General features: G+C 47.2%; 1 protein-coding gene across 8 annotated transcripts in view; it reads left to right on the forward strand.

The window, feature by feature from the left end:
* Nucleotides 1–21426, forward strand: part of PPP2R5C (protein phosphatase 2 regulatory subunit B'gamma) — a 120153-nt gene that overhangs the window by 16268 nt on the left and 82459 nt on the right. The window contains exon 1 of one of the 8 annotated variants that reach the window (XM_045901537.3): nt 11399–11980. The exons of 6 other annotated variants lie outside the window; for them this stretch is intronic. In XM_045901537.3, coding sequence (XP_045757493.1) covers nt 11887–11980 — 94 coding nt within the window. In that variant the 5' untranslated portion in view covers nt 11399–11886. Of the gene's footprint in view, nt 1–11398; nt 11981–21426 lie in introns of those variants that run through there. One more of the 8 variants, XM_045901539.3, reaches the window with a different exon arrangement.

Here is a 21426-nt window from a genome sequence, read left to right on the forward strand (position 1 = left end):
CTTTATTATTGGGCTTTTTTGGGATTCGTTGTGCATCCTTAGATTATTATACTTCCTCAGGACTGGAAGGTTCCCAGCCATTATGTCTTCTACATTCGTCTCTCTTTTTTCTTTGGCTTTGAACAAACATGTATTGGACTTTTTCATTTACTGTCTTAAGCCTCACCTGTATTTTTCAAACTTTTTGTGACTTCCCATGCAATTTTCTTGATGAAAGGGTCTCACATTATGTCTAATAGAGGACCAGTTTTATTTCCTTAATTTTCAACCGTTCATGGAAGGAATACCTTCATAAAACATAGTGAAAATAAATAACTGTACAAATGAAATATGAAATGCAGCCTTTTTGTGTTATTATAGCTAATAGACATAAAATTACCTTGCTGAATTGCTATCAGAATCTCTAAACACCATGCTTGACTTCTGTTATCTTGCTGAGAATCTTCAGGTCTGTCTCGTATGTGCTGAACTCCCTTTGTTGAGCTTTTAATCTCAGGGATCCTTTTTCATTTACAGAAGTTACATTTTTAATCTGCAAGGTGACTTTTTCATATTTTCCTGTCCTCTGACAGATCACATCTGCCATCTCTGTGGGTGCAGTAAACACAGCTGCTTTGCAGTCTGTGTCAGACGATGTTATCATCCTTGTCAGAGTCTGTTCGTGAAGTCTTCTTTCCTTGAGTACCTGACTATTTTCTAGTGTATGCTGGTCATTGTACTCAACTATTTAAAAGAAGTTAAAACTGTGCTCGCTTCAGCAGCACATATACTAAAAGAAGTTAAAACCTAAAACAGAAGTATCTTCTCCTATGGGGATTGATTTTTGCTGCTTCTGCCAGATACCTGGGTCACTAGCAGTCTGGGGGTGTTGTAAATCACAGCACAAGTTTATTATGACTTGTTAAATTAGGCCGGTTGTCCTATAAAATATCCCGCTTATTCCCTGTAGTTCCGGTAAATAGAAACTATTTTTTGGATGGGATACATCAGACGTGATGCTGTATGACCCAGGAGATATTAGTTAGTGCAGGACATTCATTCGGTCTGGGTACTGTCATAAGCAATGCCAGACTCTGCAGTGTGTTAGGGTGATGATGGGTTGACCTCTCCATCGGACCGCGACACTTCCTCTGCAGGCGTGCTGTCCAAAAGTACCGGTGGCGATCTGCAAGGTACGTTGTGGCATCCTGCTGGTCTGTTCCCCCCAGCGCTGTGCTGTCTCGTGCACACCACGCGACAACCCTTGCTTGAGTCAGCAGCCTCACTAGAGAGTTAACATTTAGTCTGGCGTTCTTCCGACAGCAGAGCTGTTTCTTACCAACTGGAGATGTTTGGTTGTCTTGACCTGTAGCTCCTACTGGAAGTCAGGATAGGCTTAATGCTCTGCCTTTTAGTTACACTTTCCCTCAAATGGTGAAAACTAAAGATTTTTTTTTTCTGGTTTTCTTTTTTTTTGAATATCATTATGGACTTAGGTATTCTGATTTGATTTCAGTGTGCTTCAGCCTACTAAAATCTTTATTCTTTCTGATGTACAGATACATAATTTTAACCACTGGATATTCTTTGGGCCAACTCCTGTGTATTTTTTGACATGGACACATTTGTTTTTGAGTCCTTGATTTCTGACACAGCAAGATGCTCCCCCAGCCTCATTTTGTACCTTCTTCACCCCAGACTTGGACTGGCCACTTTCAAAACACCCTGATTCCTTTTAGTGGGGGTTGATTTTAGAGACCAAAATCTGGTCACTAGGGGTACTTGTTGCTATTGGACTGATGTTGCTTTTAGGTGCTGTCAATGGAGGAAGGTGGAACATGAGTATATATTCGTATTAGTTATGCATTCATATTGACGTTTTCAGTTCAACCTTAACATGGTGTTTTCACGTGTTTCTTGAATCTTCAGTTTTATATCTCTTTTATACTGAAAATCTTGGTTTCAAACATCATTGACATCATTATTGCTACATCCTATTAAAATAATTCACAACAATAATACTGATATTATTACAAACAGTAGGAACTTTGAATTGGCTCGTTTCATTGCAGAAAAAGTGGTTGTGTTTTTATCAGGATCCCATCACATTTTTTAAATGTCCAGGAAGAATTGGCATCTTTAGAATATTTGCATCCTCTGGCGTAAGAGTATGCTATGCGAAGGCCACTTTCATTTCCTTTGGGGTGTTTTTAAAGTATCCATGATGTGGGTTTTGCACAATTCTTAAGTTTTATGCCTAGCTACTCTATTATTGTTGCTATTGTGTCTTCTAGTTAATTATTTATATGAAGGCTATTGATTTCTGTGTCTTGCCTTCACATCCTGCTTTCTTACTGAATTATCTTATTGTTCCCAGTAGTTTTCAGTTGATTCTTTTGGATGTCCCAGGTATCTAATTAGATCTGCACATAAAGATAACCTCACGTCTTTGTTCTGAAAATCCTACTAGGTCTTCCCCCTGAATTGACTGAAAATTCCAGTAAGATGTCACAGGTGGTGGTGCAGGTGGGCATGTGTATCTTGTTCCTGACCTGGATTTTTTAAACAACCGTATTATTCCATTCTGTGGTGATCCTCGGTTTTCAGCCATTATAGATCATGCTGTAATGTGAATCTTTTGTCGTTGTTCACATCTTTGAACCTTTTCTTAAGCTGGTCTCAGAGAAAGGAAGTACTGGACTAAAGCCTGCGTGTTTTCAAAATCCCTTTATAGAGACCACCCAGACGCTGTCCGGGGAGGTGGCAGTAGACACGCTCTGCCCCGAGCGGATGAGAAGCCTGGCCCATTGCACCTTTTCCATACTGGGGCCATTTAAAATCTGAGTCATCTGTTAAGTGGAAAGTAGCATTTCCTATTTTTATTCATTTAACAGTGAGGCTGAATGTAGTCTTCGGGCCCTTTTCACTCAAAGATTTCCCTGAATTAGTCCCTTCATTTACCATTTTTGGTCTGGAAGGTAGAAGTGTTCAATGCTAAGTGAAGGGAGATGTTTTGGGTGACGTGCAGCATGCAGTTTGTCTCTTGGGGTTGTTCCTGTGGGAAAGAAGAGCCTGGGAGAAGTCAGGTCATAAAGGAGCAACTAGGACTTAACAGCAATTAGCTGGAGACCTTGGGACAGAAAGTTGAAGTTGCTAAGCACTTGGGCTTTTATGAAAGAAGTTGTTACATTATTGTTGGGAGAATTTATGTGGCCCTGGTTTTGTAAAAATAAAATACTTCAGCCTTTTTCAAAGCAATTCATTTTCTGATACCATTGAAAGTTTGGCCATACAAGTGGGTCATTTTTACTGCCTAAAAATGAACTGTGCATGTATTTAGAGGAGCTCTGCCTCTTGGCCATTAGTTGCAGGATTAGAAGAGTGCAGCATGAGAAGTTGCCAGAACGCCTGCCCTAATTCTGGCGGGCCAAGAAACTGCTCTCCTCAGTCCTGTCTTCTGCCTCGGGCTTGGATTTCTGCATCTGCTCCTGGCTGCCCAGGGTAACAGAGGAAATGGCCCCAGGCTTGGTGAGGCCGGTGCCAGTTCACAGCAAGTACTTACTGACCGTCTGGGTTGTCCGGAGCATGGGGAGGTGGCCAGGACAGGGACAATGACCAGAGGTGGCCCCTGCGCTCCAGGAGCTAGCAGACCCCGATCCACCACGCTTTTCCAACTCAGGCTCCTCTTGGCTCCGTTCTGTCAGCAGCTGGGCAACAGAGGTGCCACCAGGGCCCCCGGGGTGCATGACCGAGAGCCAGTGCCGTGTCAGCCCGGCCCTTCTGGGACACTGTCCTGTCTGCTCTCCTGGGGCCACAGACGTGGCTTTTACTACAAGGGACAGTCGGTCTCAGGCCTCTGCCAGCCGCCTCGGGGCGGAACCTGGGAGTCGGCTACCAGCTAGCTGTAGCCTCACATTTAATGTTTGGCTCCGGCCCTCCCAACACCTCCCCTTGATTTCTCACCGCACCTCACGTCCCGCTCGTGCCCGCGCACACCCAGCGGTCCCATCCTCTGTCCAGCCCCTCGCGGCCCTAGATGCCCAGCTTTCCTCTGAGCGCTGCCTCATCTTTTTTTCTAATTGTGGTAGAATATACATTGCAAAGTATTTATCATTCACACTCCGTATCAGTGTCCATTAAGTACGTTCACAGCACTGTGTGCCCATCACCACTGTCTGTTCATCGTCCCCAACTAAACCCTGCCCCTGGTGCACAGTGCCTTCCCTCGCCCTCCCCCTGCCCTGCAACTGCCATTCACCTTTCTGTCTCTGGGATTTCACCTCCTCCAGGAAGCGGAATCATCCGGAATGTGTCCTGCTGGCTCTGGCTTCTCTCTCTTAGCATCGTGTCCTCAAGGATCATCTGTGTTGTAGCCGGTGACAGGATTTCTTCCTTTTTAAGGCTGAATAATATTCCAGTGTGTGGCTAGACCACAGTGTGTGTGTCCATTCATCCGTTGATGGACACTCGGGGTGCCCAATGCACCGCATGCGTTACTCTTGCGGGAAGCGTCACCGAGGGCAGAGCTGTTTGCTTGTCTGTTTTGGTGCCCAGTCCAGCATCTGCCAAGGATGCAGGAGACACACTTCGGGCCCTCTGCCTGCTCCTTCCACACTCCTTCAGTTTCCAGAGAACTGCCCTGGCGTCCCCTCTCGTGAGGAGCCAGTCCAGGCTCACCGCTCCGTCCACCTCAGGTTCTTCTGTGTTAGCAGGAGGTTTGTTCTCAGTAGCTGACGTGAGAGCACCTGGATATGTCACGTGTACGAGATACACCTTGTGTGGGCGCCCTGCCTCCCCGCAACCAGGGGGTGCTGTGAGCACTTGCTCTGCTTTCCAGCCCAGCTGTGGGGAGAACGACAGCAAGCCCTTGGGCTAAGTTTTCCTGGTCTACTCCACTTACCCCCGCTGGCCTTCCCTGGGGACCAGCCCAACCACGCTTTCTACTCGCCGGACCCGCTCAGATCGACGGGCAACAAGCGCCCGTCCCTTTGTCCTTGCTTTTGGCAAGCAGACGTTCCCTGGCAACCTTTGAACACAGCTGAATGCTAGGTATCTTTGATCTGCCCCAGGAAAAAGTCTATTTTAAACTCTTAAGGGAAGCCAAACGTTTTAGGTTAGCTCTTTTACCCAACAAAACGTAGATCATCCATGCTCCTATAGTTTCCAGTTCAAAAAAAAAAAATAGTGCCGGCCAGCACAACGGCCGTGCTTTGCTGTGACAATACCATGGTTCTCTAGGTTCACAAAACAACTTTCTTTTCATGAAGGGAACTATAAAACTTCTTCACTAAAATATGAGCATATTTAATTTGCAGACAAAATTGCCTGGGAGAAGGAAAATAAAACCTTGAGCTAAATTTAGAAACGAAAACTGGAAAGTTTTATTCAGAAATGCTAAATCAGAAATAAAATCAGTGGGATGTATTTACAGGCAGTTTGCTTTTAAATAAAAACCAAAACAAAGTGGCAGAGGGACCAGAGAATAAAGAGTAATTCCTTTTTAAGCCTTCGCTTTGGTACAGCACGGACATGCTTGCATTTGCATCTTTGATGGGAGAGCGCACTGAGAATGGGGGGGAGGCGCCTGTTCGCCCGCCTTCTGTTCTGGAGGCAGACCCCCTGAGCCCAGAAGGGTGCCCTTCCTCCCTCGGCATCAGCTCAGGCCCTTTGTGAGCTGGACTGGTGCGGCCGCAGTGGCATGAAGGGAGGGAAAGGGGCGGGGTTGTCCCGGGAGAGCAGGAGCCCAATTATGAGGCCGTCCTGGAAGGCAGGTCGGCCCGTCCCAGGTGGTAATGGAGGGCGCCGCGGGACGCCAGACAGGGGTTGTGTGCCAGGGGATGGGGCGTGTTACTGTCCAGGCAACTAGGTGGCCTGTCCCTCTTAGTTATGCGCCACAGGGAAGAAGAGGTTTAAAGAGTATTAAGGGGGTTTTGGAGAACCAGGATAGGTGTTACTGCTTGATCCGTCCATCATTCAGTATACTGGATGGTGCACCTGCCATGTGCCAGGCACCGTCTGGGGCGCTGGCCTGGGGAGAGAGCCTGTGGCCCAAAGAGGGAGTAGGGAGGCTTCTGGAGTGGGGGTGGGCCATCTAAGCAGGGCTCCCACTGCAGCCTGGGGGTCTTTTTGAAGCACTATTGCTAGAGGCCATGTTCTTGGAGTGCGGTGGCGTCCACAGTTCTCAGCATGACACCTGGAACGGCTCGAGCCACTCCCTCCCAAGCCCCCACTTCAGCCCAGCAGGGTAGTAGCCTCCATCCATGACGTTGCTCCTCCTCACAACCGAGGAGGTGGAAGATCACATACACCCCTCCTCCAGGTGAGAAGAACCAGCCCCAGGGTAATTCGAGGCGGCAGGAACGGGCAGCCCAGCGACAGGGTGTGGCTGCGGTAGGAGCCTCTTCCGGGAGCACCACTGAGGGTTTGTTCCGTCGGTGAAGACGATGTTCCGGGGACCAGTGGAACCCTCGTAGCTTAAGTGAGGGTCAGATTCACAGCAAAGGTGGCAGATACGGTGGTAAAAACTAGCTAGTCCATGGCTGATTCTTTGAGGCAGGGAGTCCACATCCTCTAGTTTCTTGGTGCAGTTTGTCTTGCCTCATTTAGGCCAGTTTTTGTTGCTGTGTTTTTACCTACATGAGCTCATGGACGCATCACAACGAACAAACCTTGGGGGTCATACTTCCCATCACAGCCGATTCTCGGCTCATCACTTGCACCAAGAGGCTGCCTTCGTTGAGGGTTCCTGCCCGTTAACTTCATCTGTGTCTTTTTAAAAACTGTTACGTGTCATTTTTATCAAAGTGTTACATGCTTATTTTAGCAGTACTGAAAAACATACAGACGTTTCAGGAAGAAAAACCACCCGTTGCCATAACGCTCAACAGTTGATATTTGGGGAGTATTTCTTTTTATGATCATACTATTTCTGAAAACTTAGACACTGCCCTTTCCAGTTATTTTCATCTTATATACTTGTAAAGATTTTCGATGGGTGTGTAATATTTCATTGTGTGGGATAATCCCTTTGACGTTTAGGTGGTTTCTAGTATTTTAGCATCATAAATAAAAATGTGATGCACTAGAAAAGAACTTACTAGGAATTAACCAAGGAGGTAGAAGACTTACACACTGAAATCCGAAACCCTGCTCCAAGACACTGAAGACAGCGGCAGTCACGGGACCGACATCTGTGTTCACGGACGGGAAGACAGGACCTCCAGAATGTCAGTGCTGCCCAAAGAGATCCGCACATTCAGGGCAGTCCTTATCAAAATCCTGACAGTTTTTTTCCAGAAACGAAAAAATCCTTCCTAAGATTCACATGGAATCTTCAGGGACCCCAGATGGCCAAAGCAGTCTTGGAAAAGGACACCACACTCGGAGGGCTTAAGTTTCCTGATTTTAAAACTTCCTGCAAAGCCGCAGTAATCAAACCTGTGTGGTGCCAGCATAAAGATGGACATATACACCAGTACAGAGTAGACTGGAGAGCCCGGAAATAAACCCATCACATGGTTTTCAGCAAGGGTGCCACCCACTCGATGGGGGAAGGACAGCCTGTTGAACAAATGGCCCTAGAAGAATTGGATGTCCACACGCAGAAGAGTGAAGTTGGACCCCTACGTCACACCACACCCAGAGAGTAACTCAGGGCGCCTGGGTGGCTCAGTTGGTTGAGCATGGGGCTCTTGGTTTCGGCTCAGGTCATGCTCTCAGGGTCGTGAGATGGAGCCCCGCATCGGGCTCCCTGCTCAGTGGGAAGTCTGCTTCTCCCTCTCCCACTCCGCCTGCTTGTGTTCCCTCTCTCGCTGTCTCTCTCTCTGTCAAATAAATAAATAAAATCTTTAAAAAAAAAAAAAAAGAGTCTGCCTTCGGCTCAGGTCATGATCCCGGGGTCCTGGGATCGAGCCCCGCATCGGGTTCCCTGCTCTGCGGGAAGCCTGCTTCTCCCTCTCCCACTCCGCCTGCTTGTGTTCCCTTTCTCGCTGTCTCTCTCTGTCAAATAAATAAAATCTTTAAAAAAACAAAAACAACAACCAGTGTTGGCGAGGATGTGGAGAAATTGGAGCCCTGTGCGCTGTTGGTGGGAATATGAAATGCTGCTTCTGCTGTGGGAAAAAGCACGGCAGCTCCTCTGAGAGTTAAACATAGGAATGCCGTATGTCCCAGCGATTCCGCTTCTGGGGGTACATCCCAAGGAGTTGGAAGGAGGGACTTAAAATAGACACGGCACACCCATGTTATCGCGGCTTTATTCACAGTAGCCCGGAGGCAGAGGCAGCCCGAACGGCCATCTGTGGATGAATGGGACGGCACGGGGTCTGTTCGCACCACGGAATATCCTTCAGTCTTACAAAGGAAGGAGCTCTTGCCACCTGCTCTGACGGGGCGGACCTCGAGGACGTTACACCGAGGGAAGTAAGCCAGTCCCAGGACAAAGCCTGCCTGATTCCACTTGGATGGGGCCCGTGGGGTGGTCAGGTCCACAGAGACAGAAGCAGAACGGGGGTCGGGGGTGTCGGAGGATGGGGGGGCGGGGGGAGAGGGAGTTCTTGTTTAATGGGGACAGAGTGTCGGTTTTGCAGGGTGAAGAGAGTTCTGTGGCTGGATGGTGGCAGCAGCTGCACAATAATGTAAATGGACTTAATACCACTGAGCTGTGTACTTCAAAGTGGTTAAGACAGTGAATTTTATGTAATGTGTATTTTAGCACAATTTTTAACATATTAAAATGTGATGCTCACTCTACTACTATGTTTCTAGAATAGAAACATTTCTAGAATAGATTCCCAGGCGTAAAATTACTTAGAGAATCCTGATCCATATTGCCAGATGATTTTAATTCCGGAAGGATCCAAACAACTTACAGATTTGTTGGCAGGGTCACGGCATGCCTTTACCAGTGCCGAGTAACTGTCATTTGTTGAAATGATTGCTGGTTTGATGGGCAGAGAAATACTTTTTTATGCAAGTGTTGATCACTTGCAGGTCTTTTGTGAACTGAATCATTTCAACATCTAGGCCCCGTTTTTTATAATCAACTCTGGTGTATATTTAACTCCTTGTATTTACAGCCTCTATGTTTCCTCTGGTTTTTTGGAGGGAACATCCAGAAATTTGTAAATTTTTTAATGTGAGCAATATCCAATAAGGGTTTGTCCGTTGTTTTTAAATGCCCTATTCTCTTGATACTCGACTTCCCTTCTGAAAGCTGTAGGGACGTGGGGGGTAAGGGGGTGATTTTGGTTTGGTTTTTTACTTAACTCATCTCAGGTTTTGTTTTGGTGTGAAGACTTAAATTGGCTTATCCCCACATCACCAACCAGTTATCTAACTAATCTTCCCCTTTCCACTGATGCGAGAGTCATTCTTTGTCGTAATAATACACTTGGATGCATGTGCTTCCCGCTCTGGGGGCTGTAGCTTCATCCCATGGACCCGACCTGCCTCTTAGGCTCTCATTACACCGGCATGAATTCACAAGCTTTCCGGTGGGTAGGACTAGCCTTCCTCACAAGTAATCTCATTCTCTTGCTTTTTATTTTTCCAGAGGAACTTTAGAACTGTTTTGTCAAGGGGAAAAAAATGTGTCAGGAAAATAAAGAGACCCAACCAAATTTTGACTGGAATTGCTTTACACCTGTAAATCAGTTTGGGGGGGAAAAGAACAGTATATTTATAGTATTTACCCTTCCAGTCCAGGAGCCCGCCTTCTGTGTATTTGTTCAAGTGTTTTTTTCCTCTCTCCATATTACTCATTTGTTTCTTTGCTTATTTATGTTTAGGGTGTGTTTCATCAGTGATTTCCAGATCATAGTCCTTAGGTTCTTTAAAGAACTACTTTATATGTACAAGTCTTCAGAAGAGCATGGGGGGGAAATCACTAATAAAGTTGAGATCCTTTGATCTGAGATCATTAGGAAAAATACATCAAGAAACCTCTTCACTTGTTCGTTGACTTCTCATCTGTATATTTTATGTAAAGATCCTAGAAGTCTTTCCCCCTCATCTCTTGATTTTCGCTCATCAGCACAGTCTTGGGACAGGCACGTTTCCCCTTCTCATATCCTATGAAACATCAAATCATTTGAGGCCAGGTCTCTGTCTCTTTAAAGTACGGATCTGTGGGAAGCATCTGCTCCGGACCCCCTACTAAGGCCCCTGCGCACCTCGTTCCTCATTGCACACACGTCTGAGTTCATCTGACATCACTCCCTGGGTGAGAAGGTGGTGGTGATCCTAGGAGAGCCGTCCTTCCTGCGATCTGACAACCCAGCGGGTCAGCAGCCAGAATTTAAATTCACATTACCTGACTGGAAGCACGGGCAGTTTTTGTTCAGCCAGAGGAGGAGCCAGGCAGGTGCAAGGCCAAGTATGCGCAGGTGGCTAAGGACGGGTCCCCATCGCTTGTTGTAAATAACTGCATGGCCAGCCCTGGAATCCAGCAGCATCCTTCAGCTCTGGGAAAGAGGGAGGCCCGGGTGGGATTTGGTTTGCCTTTACTTAATTTATTTTTGTGGTCGATATTGATGCATATTGTAAAAACTGCCTTCTTGCTAGTGACGGGGCCTTGCTGAACACCCCTGGACAATTGTAGCGGCTCACTCATTCCTCGAATTACAGGGCGTGCCAGCCCACAGGTGCAACTGCTAACCCCTCTTGCATCTCAGCTGTTTCTTACTATTGAAGAGGTCTAGAGAGCAGAGGGCTTTGGCGTTCCGGTTCACACAGGGGAGTTGTAGGAGAACGCATGAAAAGAGATGTGGTTTGAACAAACTTGGTTGTGTGTGTGTCAAGAAGTGAGGCATCTGTTTTCCGTTGTACCCGTCGGTGACTTTCCCTGCAGTTTGTTTTTAGTTGGAGGTAGCAGTGATACTTCTTTTTGTTAGGGGATCATCTCTTTGATCCCCTCCTCAAACTCCAGAAAGGTCTGTCTCCTTGGCACAGCTTTTTACATTAACTCTTTTTTAAGATAAGAAACAAAGATCTAAATAAGAGCTTTTAAAATTAGCCTCATAACAAGGGAAATATCCTTTTGTAGCTTAGAGATTTTAAACTTAAATTTCTATAAACTTCAAAGTATCTAACGTGTTGCCATCTCTAAGATAAAAAACGAACACTGCATTTCATTTTATCGCTTTAACTGCCTTTAATCTGTAGCGCTTTCTAGCTATTCAGTTTAAGGAAGCTTTCATTTCCCGTGCAGTTTTTTAACTGAATTTCCCAATAAAAACACTAGATCCCGAGGGAAAAAAAAAAACAAACCAGCGTTTGAGGATCCAGCTCATAACTCGGCAATAGGAGGGGCTGAGCCCGAGTCCACACTAGCGGCTTGGGATTGCATAATGTTTGAATAGCCATTTGCCTAAACACCGCGAAACCCGGGTTGCCCACGTGCTAACTCCGGTTCGGATGTCGGAGCGCCTGGAACCCGGAGCTGCCGGCGGCCAGGCGGGAATGAGGCGCCTCTGACTTTGGGGGCCCGGCCCCGGGGCGCCGGCAGTGGAGTTCCTGCGGCTCGCACGCACTTGCCTTCCGTGGCTGGCACTCGAGGCCGCTCCCAGTCCGGCGGAGGGTGGGGGGCCGGCCCCGGCCCCCGCACCCTCGGAGAGGGGCTCTCGGGCTGGAAGCTAGCGGGGAGCGAAGCCTGCGGGAGCCGGGAGCCGGGAGCCGGCCGGCCGTGCACACTGACAGCCGAGCAGGGCGCTCTCTCCATTTGCAGTTTTTTTAGTGTCATTTTAAGTTGCAGCTTCGGGCCAATCAGCGAGCCCCATGCCTGCTGACATCACGGGGCAGCCAGTTCCCTCCAGCTGCAGAGAGCTTCAGTTTGTCTTTTTTTTTAAACTAAAATGGAGGCTGGTTTCTTGCCTTAAGGAGTACATTGCCTTTCCCGCTGGAGTCTAGATGTGGACATGTAATAAAGCGGGCAGCAGGATGGTGGTGGACGCGGCGAACTCCAACGGGCCTTTCCAGCCCGTGGCCCTTCTCCATATTCGAGGTGAGTTATTGTGTGTCGCCGAATCGGAACCTTCGGTGGTTAGTTAATAAATGGCTATTGTGCTTCAGATAAGAGGAGCAGGAAGTCCCTGCTGGCAGACCGTCGCGCCGCGCTGCCCACTTAGCCCGCGGAGGTGGGCTGTGCCACCCCGGTCTGGCATTTTACGAAGACTCGCGGAATCGGAGTCTTGAGAGAGGCCTTGCACGCATAGTTCAAAGCTGGTTTTTCTGCTTTCTGCTCGCTCTCCCATCCCCCTTTCCGAGCCGTGCTGATGTCAAAGGATGTGAAGTCACTGCCCGGGGAAGGTATTGGGTGGAGGTGGGAAGGAGAGGCGGGCGGCAGCGCCGGGCCAAGTTGTCTGTCCGCAGAGTTTCTGTTACATCTGGGTCGCTCGACGCTGCAAACGTTTCATCGGGGGCACATCTCCGTCATGAAGATGAACCGTCAGGAAATAATGCAGAAATGCTCGGAAGAGAACTTCCTTTAAAGGGGTTGTTTTCATTCCTGCCGTGGAGCCTCAGAGAGACATATGCTCAAGCTTTGAGATACAGAAATCTATTGTGGGTCATAATGTCTGAGATGTTAGTGTGTTCATGGAGTAGTAGGAAATATTTGGCATTTAAATAGGCTCCGTATTGACGTTTGACTTTAAAATTTAAAACAGCAACAAGTTTCCAGTGTGATGTACGTGGGTCTCGCTTGCTTCTTGGTAGTTTATACAAAATTTGGGTTCAGAATTGAGCTGAAAAGCACAATTACCATAGTAATTAATAATTATTACATTAAAATATAAGTATCCGGGTAGTAGTATACTTGTTCTTAGTTGGCATTTTCAAGCACGTGTTATATAAAATTTTTTTGTTCATAATTGAGAGACACAGAAAATGGACGTTAAGCTTTATCAGATCACTTTAAAATGTATAAAATGTCACAGCTACGCCCTGACAAAACAGTTGTCACTGTCAGAATCTCCTCTGAGGACCCGTGTTAAGGAAGGGTGGGGGCAATATTCCTAGGTGACTAATAGTCCTTATGACTAAAATGCCGGACAAGATTTTTCAGATCCTAGGGTGTATCCAGGGAAGATAAACCACACGAATACTCAATCTGTTGGAATAAAATGGGTGTTGCTTTTCTCTCCAAACCCTCTTTAATAAAGCTGGTGAAAATTAATACCCACAGTGACCAACCTTTAGGTTGGGCTACGCATTCATTGTTTTAGGGTGTGTGCCCAGAAAGGAGCCAGTGTTGACAGCATGTAGTTATTTTAATGGCAGGAACCAAACGGGTAAAAGCAAAATGTAACTGTGTTTAGGTTTAAGTTAGTTCTTAAATACTGACTAGTTAGCAATCAGATAATTTTATTACATATAAAATATATTTTTATAGTTTTAAGATACCTTACAAATAACGTAGGTTATTTTGGTTCGTGAGTTTTTCTGATTTTAGTAAACACTTAAGGCCCCCGTCATTTTTTGAGCTAAGGGTTTATTCTGAAATGGAATTACTTGGTTTTGTGTCCTATGATACCACACTGATTTTTTTTTAATTTCACTCCAAGACTTTATTATAGCCAGGTTGGGTTTTTTACCTTTGGTTGAGTCACTGGTTGGTTGCTGTCTGACTGTGGAGGGAAAAAGTAGTGGGGTGTATTAACCTGAAAGAGATTTGAGTTTTTAAGAGGGGGTGACCTGAAGGGACCTGAAACTAACTCTTAATTCAAATGGGAATAATTTCTAATTTCAAAACTTGAAGAACACTGTGTTTACTCATAAGCAGTTTTGGAGCAAGCATGTTAGTGTGCAGTTCAGCAAGATTGGTTTTACTTACATTGGTTTTTAGATTCTCGACCAGCTGAACACCCAGTCAGCTGCTCTCCTGTGATGTCCGGTGCTGTGGGTCAGTGACCGTGACTGAGAGGCGCAGCCCCACCCCAGAGCCAGTGGTTTTGTGGAGAGACCCACAGGGGCCCTGCCCCCTGTGCAGGGGGTACGCAGGTGCTGGGAGAGCAGGGACTGATGTGATGATGCTGGGGAGAGGCGGCAGCCAGGAGGGGGCGACGCTGAGGGCTGCCTCCCTCTCAGGGTGCACCACGGTTCCCATTTAGGGAGGAGGGGGTCTTCCACACAGAAGGGAAAATGACCTTCCAAGGTCACACACACAGCCTGCACATGGTTGGGCCAGAATCCAAACCCAGGCATTTGTGTTGTCTTGTTTGGCATCTTTTTTTTTTTTTTTTTTTTTTTAAAAAAAAAAACTTAAAATAGAAATTTGGGCAGTTTGTAGAACCTTTTGCCACAGGATTATACTCGCGGTTTTTCCCAGTGCCTTATCAACATTTATCTGTTTTATTGGCCTCTTGTGTGTGACAGTTTGAGCCCGGGGTTCCATTTCTTTCTTTATTTTACATCTGTCTGTCAGTTCCCCTACCATGCTGTGCCAAGCAGGTCCCTAACTCACCACAGGAAGCGAGCCCCATGGCCCAGCTTTGGGAGTTTACAGCCCCCTGCGGGGTGGGTGGCATGAGTAAACAAATAAATCAATCCGATCACTGAACTGATTAGTAGTCCCAGTGGGTTGGACAGTTCTCTTCTATTAAATAATCTAGAGTTTGCAATTTAATGTGGTGAATTGGCATATCCTATAAAAGTTCAAGCGTGAGAGGGACACACTGTTGAAATCTACATAAACTTTTCTGTCTGTAGAAGGAGAGCGTGTCACCTGAACTTGACGGCTGTAAATTTAGCTCGATGACTTAAATCCTGGTCTCCCAGCGCTGTCCAAGAGAACTGCCTCTGTTGGTGACGACGTTCTCCGTGCTGACCACGGCGGTGGCCCCAGACACCTCTGACCAGGGAGCACGTAAAATGTGGCCAGTGCCCCTCAGAAACTGGATTTGGGATTTTATTTCATGAGAGTTACTCAAATTTAAGTAGACACTTGTGTCTGTGGCTTTTGTTGTGACAGCGCAGGTTTAGACTGGGGTCCACGCTTTTTCAGAAAAGGGCCAGCCTACCTCGGAGATGTCGCAGGTTCTGTTCCAGATCCCGCAGGAAACCTCATGTCACCGCAAATCAAGTCTGATGAAGTTTTTGGCTTCCCAGCGCCTGCAGAAGTCACGTTTGCACTCTGCTCTAGTCCATTAAGTGACAGGAACAGTGCACATACCTTGATTTAAAAATACTTCATTGCTGAAAAATGCTGACCATTGCCTGAACTCTCAGCAGGCTGTCATCACTGGTCACAGGTCATCGTAACAGATACAATAATAATGAGAAAGTTTGGTACACTGCGAGAATGATCACACTGGGACACAGAGACGCAAAGTGAGCAAAATGCTGTGGGAAAAATGGCGCCCACAGACCTGCCTAACGCAAGGTTGCCGCAGACCTTCAATTTGTAAAAAAAACACAGTGTCTGTGAGGCGCAGTAAAATGAGGTGTGCCTGTAAATAAATAGTTTTGGCCAGGAAAGCAGACATAGGCAGTAAGTAAATGAATAGGCACGCCTGTGTTCCGGTAAAGCTTTATTTACAAAAGCAGGTGACAAGCCAGATCTGGCCCATGGGACCCAGTTTGCCAACCCCCGTTCTAGACCATTCCGTGAGTTTTTGAATGGCCTGTTGGTGTAGTACAACGTGTCACTTCCAGAATCAGGTTTAAGGCCAAAAAGATGTGAATGGCCAGAGAGGAGAGAGCTCTTGACCCCTTTCCAGCTGTGTAATTCCGGCCTCCAGAGAGTCAACTGCATCTTGGTCTAGTTGTTCATAAACTCACTCGGTTGATGAGTCTGTCTTTGAAGGACTGCGATCTAGCTGTGGCCCCTTGGGGAGCTCAAGAGCAAACTATTCCTTTGGTGGGAACCCATTTTTCCTGCGATGTTGAGGTCTAACTGCAGAAGTTTGTTTTCTCACGAGTAAAAGGGGCCAGAGGCAGTGTGGAGGTCAGAGCGGATCCAGTGGCTCAGCCAGCAAAGCTCCTGACCCCTGTGCACGATGCAGGTGGCTGGCTAGAGGGCCCGCTCTCCTGCGCGATGTGATCACAGTGAGGGCGGTGCCCAGTGGTATCCACATTCCCCCAGCGTTTCAGTGGTGACCAAAAATAAAAGACCTCTCGAAAGCTCAGACCCGTGAACGTCTCTCTGCCTAGTGCCTCAGATCAGCTCAGGAGTTCTACTTCACAAACATCTGGATGTTGTGCACCTGTCCTTCTCTCTGAAGCAACTTTTTAGAAATACACCTTTAAAGCTTACCTGGAGTGATCCTGTATGCAACGTCGTTTCTTTTGTATTCCTGAGGGTGTGTGAAAGGTAACCAAAGTAACGGATCTCCCTTGAGGTGGGGGGTGTTTGCGTCAAGTCCGCACTCTTTTTGTTCATCAGTCTTCCCTTGAACTTGGGTATAATGTCTTCCAAGGGTTTTCCGATCACGACTCCTGCCTGGCAGCAAAAGCTAAACTCCCAGAATTTTTTCACTAAAATATGAAGAATGAGAGAAAAATAAAGACACAAGGTTGACAACCGGAGAGCTTGCTGCACTGCGCCCGTCCGTTCTCAGCACGACCTTCCCCTTCCCCACTGTCCTGTTTCACCACCTCATCTGCCAGGTGTTGATTATGGGCTTTCTTTTCTGGCCTCCTCCACGAATTGTAAGCATCCTGAGGAAGGTCATGGTCAGCTGGATATTTCCCATGACCTCTAGCATCATCCCTAGAGTGTAAGCACTCAGTCACTGTTGGTGGATTGAACAGAAAAGGCTGTTTCTCTGAAGGACCATTCAGATACTGTTGATTTGGTGTATTTTCTAGCTAACTACTTGATCAGTCAGACAGTACTTGTCAGGCTCATGAGAAGCTGTCCAAGGGAACTGGTTAAAAAGGTGGACACGGGTAACCACTCTGTGCTGGGCCTGGCTTCAGACTAAACCTCTTCCCTAGCAGATGGAAATAGGACCACCAAGCATGTGGAGATGTGGAGAGCTCCAGAACAGGGGGTGATTAGTTTCTCTCACTAACGTACTGAAAGGAAAGTCTTCTTTTCATCTTGGAAGGACACTGACTGGAGTCCGTGAGGACAGAGAATTAGAGCAGGTGACTCTGGTTTTGCATTTGGCCCTTGAATTGTTCATAAGTCAAAAGCCCGTCTGTTAAAAAATAAAGAGACATAACAAATACAGTAAGTGAATCTATATCAGACCTTTGTTCTAAAAAACAAAACAAAAACCCAATGTAGAAGACATTTTGGGGGCAATTGGAGAAAGTTGAGTGCAGAATGATACGGGGTGCTGTGGAATCAACTGTTAGTATTCTGGGTGCAGCAAAGGGGTGGGGGTGTCGTAGACACGGTCCTTCTTCTTAGGGACTGGAGATGGAGGATTTAGCAGTGCAGTATGAAGAGCGCTTCAGCTTTCTTGAAATAACACAGAGAAAAATTACCGTAAAGCAAAACACTAAAATATGAACAACTGTTGAATCTAGGGAAGTGGGTATCCAAGTGTTCATTCAGCTTCTACATAGGTTTCCACTGTTTCGTAATGTTAGAAGTATCCTGAAAATGTTCTGCTTTAGAAAAAAATGTACAGAGGAAATTTAATTATTCAGAAATTGTTTCCTAAACAGTGAGCGGTGGTCTTTATGCTCAAGTTTTGGCTTTTCCTCTTTCTGCCTTTATTCCACTTGCCAAATCAGTGGCTGTTGCTGAAATAATGAGGTGAGGGTTCGGCCGTCCTGGGCGGGCAGCGTTGAGGGGCCAGTGGGCACAGCTGCTAAGCACATGCCGCCCGGACAGCAGCATCGTGTCACCATCAGTATTTTGGGGGTGTACACCTTTTTGGACGTTTGTTGGCGTTGTTATTGGTCTTCTAAAGCATAGCAGCCTTTCAGGCACACCCGCAGGTTAAACCAGGGTTCCCTCTGAGCGGGAGAGGCAGAGGTGCTCCGGGCTCTGCGTCCCCAACCCTGCACTGGCCGGCGGAGCCATCCTGGGCAAGCTGACCGGTTTTAGGAGGGTAAAAGGAACGAGTGCATCTGAAGGGCTTAAAATGGTGCCTGAAGCCTTGCGAGGCTCCCCACAACTTGTCACCCCTTTGCTACGTGGACTTCGGAGCCCAGCATCTTAACCACACTTTTTTTTTCCCTTCCGCTGTGTTACCCCGGTTGGTTCATCTTGAAGCATATCTGTTTCTGTCTCCCTCCCCCACTCACCAAGCCTCCTCTCCTCTCGCGCTTGGCTTGCCATTTCACCGCCTGAAGAAACGAGCGTCATCGGTAATCGTGGCATGTGGACTGTGTCCTGCTTAGAGACGGTGTATAAAAGTACCCAGTAAGGCGATGGCAAGCACCACCTTGGTGGCCTCGCTAGTCCCTGTGCTCAGTCCTGCAGCGCTCTCGGGTCTGGTCTGCTCGGTCGGCTCCGTGAAACAGGAGATGAGCGTTTGCTTACGTTCCTCCCCTCCCTCTGTTAACGCTTTTGAAGAAGGTCTTTCGCTAACGTTCAGGAAGAATGCTGTTTTCAGAGTCAGAGGTACATGATCTGTGATTAGTCCCAAACAGGATGACTTCCGTTGTCGTTCCCCTTTAGTTGTGTTTATTTTTTTTCCTAAAGATTTTATTTATCTGAGAGAGAGAAGGCGCGCAAGCAGGGGAGCAGCAGAGGGAGAGGGAGAAGCAGACTCCCTGCTGAGCACAGAGCCCGATGTGGGACTCACGCTTACTGTTTTAAGTGTTCATGCTGTGGTGTTGACCATAGCACTTGCCCCGTTGAACACCGGCTGATCTGTCCTTTGTCACTGATGCACATGCACTTCTGTACTCCTTTAGGATTTTTGTCTGCTGGTTGTGTCATTCACGAGCGATGCGTTCTGATTTCAGTCTTCTGACTTACAAAGTTATGAGAATAGTAATGTTTCACTGGAGGGAACAAGCCCAATCTCCCTCATCTCGGGTCCCTTATTCTTGGTAGGCCTCGAGGAGGAGGAGATGGGGAGGGTGTGCACATGCATGTGGGTTTGCGTTTGCAGACAGTTTGGGTACATACACAACTAGGAATTGGTTTTTTTCACCTTCATGTGGTAGACCCATTTGATGACCGTAGTTTCAGAACTCTGAGGCTGTGAAGGTGTCCTCAGTCTCTGCACAGGACAGAGTTCACAAGTGTGGTCCTGGGGCCCCTGGGGTCCCAGAGATGCTTTCAAGGGATGTGCAAGGCCAAAACTGTCTTCACAAGAGTGCCAAGGCCTCGTACCTCTGTCACGGTGGGGCCATCTGCCCCAAAGGTGCAAAGGCAGTGGTGGGTGACACCCTCCTTCCCCAGAGCAGGTGATGCTGCGTTCCACCACGTGCCCACCAGCCTGACCCGGCAATGTCCTTGGGGAAGCTGGAGGCGGTTCGTTTTATTCCATTTCAACCCTGGCCACCCACCTTTCGATGTTCTTTGTGACGGAACGCGGAGCCCTCTGGCATGCTGGAGCGTGGGGGCTTGTCTCCAAAGCCGAAATGGTTGTGCGAGTTACAAGCTGAACTAGCCCCTTTTTCCAGGACCGACATTCTTATTTGAAAGAACAAAAGGCAGACACACTGTCTTGAAAAGTAATGACGTGAGTCAGCCAATTCAAAGGAAACAGGAGTGACACTCCTTGTTGCCCACGATAAAATTCAAGCTTGCAGGCAAAAAATTTGAATTTCGGAAGACTTGTATCTGCCAACGTGAGCTTGGCTGCTCCTCACGCTGACGATCCTGGTAATGTTAACAAATGGGGCTTCCCGATGTGTTCTGTGGAAGGTCTGCATAACCCCACACACCAGCACGTTCCAAATGAGCAGGAAATGATGCTACCAACACGTGTAGGCAGAAGAGACGTTCAGCGTGTAGGACACACCATGGGGTCTGGGCGTAAACTATCCATCAGTATAGTTTCAGCTTCTGTGTTGCAACTGATTTTTGAGAAACTACCACTTGTTGAATGTTAGCGTAGAATCAAGGAACGATATCCACAATTTTTTGAAAATTTTTTTTGAATTTTTTAGAGTGTACGTAGGTCCTGACACCAAAAAAATTAGAAGCCACTGGCCTGGGAAATCTCTCTACCTTGGGCTGGATGTGACCCTGGCCCTATTTTTACCAAGCCTCTGTATTTTTTTCTCTTTCCCGTCACCTCAAAAAAAAAAAAAAAAAAATCCAAATTAAAGTCAGTCAGCTGGTAGTGGGAGCAGGTCTCTCAGGCCACAGTGACAGGATGCTGCCTGTGCCCCGAGCCTGCACCATGGGGGGGTAAAGTCACCCGGGACACAGAGCCTCCCTTTCTACCTTAGTCCGCTTCCTGGTGTCTTTTTTAAAATCTTAAAAAAAAAAAAATCCATATGTGAATACAGCCACTTTGAAAATTTGTTTTACTTACAAATCTAAAATTCTCTCTGGCCTGACTCCCCCAGATCAGCCTCCTAGCTTTCCTACGATCTCAAAGTTAATTGTTTGGGTTCACTGTGTATCATCCCAGATGTGCGTGCCTGTTCACATACATAATATATGTTCGTATTCACAGAAAGTATAAAGTATTTTTTGTTTACTTAAGAAAAAGATTGACATGAGAGCGGTTTTAGAAATGTACACTTTTTACAGGTTTTGAGTATCTGATCTCTGTCTGCGGCGCTGTGATGCCCCAAGGTGACATCGTTACGTTATACTGTCCTGTATCGAACCGTGTACATGGGTGTGACATAAACTAAGTGTGGTCTTCCACGTCTTCCTGCTAATTGGGCTTAAACTCTTGGACCAGGTGGGCCCCTGGGAGGAGCACCTGTGGAGCACCTCCCACATGCCTGGGACTGTCCCAGGGGCTGTCAGAGGCCCTTAACACCCACAGGCTGGCAGGAGAGAAGCTCTGTGCTCGTTTACGGGCGTCAGAAACCATCCCCCGAGCACACCTGACCAGTGAGTGCAAGGCCGGAAGGAACCTCGAACTGTCCGCCTAGAACTTAGGCCACTCCTGCCATGCAAGGCTGCCAGAAATGTGGCTTTTTGCTTCTCCACGCTTGAGACCTGGTCCCAGGGAGACATTTTACTTCAGAAAGCATCGCTGACCCTCCTGTGCTCGCTCTAAAAATCTTTCAGTAGAGGTTGGAAACATGGAGGTCTTGTTAGTTTAGTGACCTGCCCCTTCCTACCAGAACCCAGAGCTCTCAGATCCACGGTCCGGGCCTGATGGTCATTTGCTGGGGTCCTTGACCAAGTCTCCATACCCTCCTGAGTCTGCAAATGCCTTAGTTTAAAGATGCAGTAGAGGGGCGCCTGGCCAGCTGTCAGGGGGAGCGTGTGACTCTTGATCTCGGGGTCCTGAGTTCGAGCCCCATGTTGGATGTAGAGATTGCTTAAAGACAGATGATAGATAGATAGATAAGATATGCATTTGATTAAATTACCTATTTTCAAAGGAATTGAAAGAAAGGTGCTTA

The sequence above is a fragment of the Mirounga angustirostris genome, unplaced genomic scaffold (assembly GCF_029215605.1).
Source record: "Mirounga angustirostris isolate CCGP_5_RB_7025 unplaced genomic scaffold, mMirAng1.0.hap1 SCAF_9, whole genome shotgun sequence".
Taxonomy (NCBI): Eukaryota; Metazoa; Chordata; class Mammalia; order Carnivora; family Phocidae; genus Mirounga; species Mirounga angustirostris.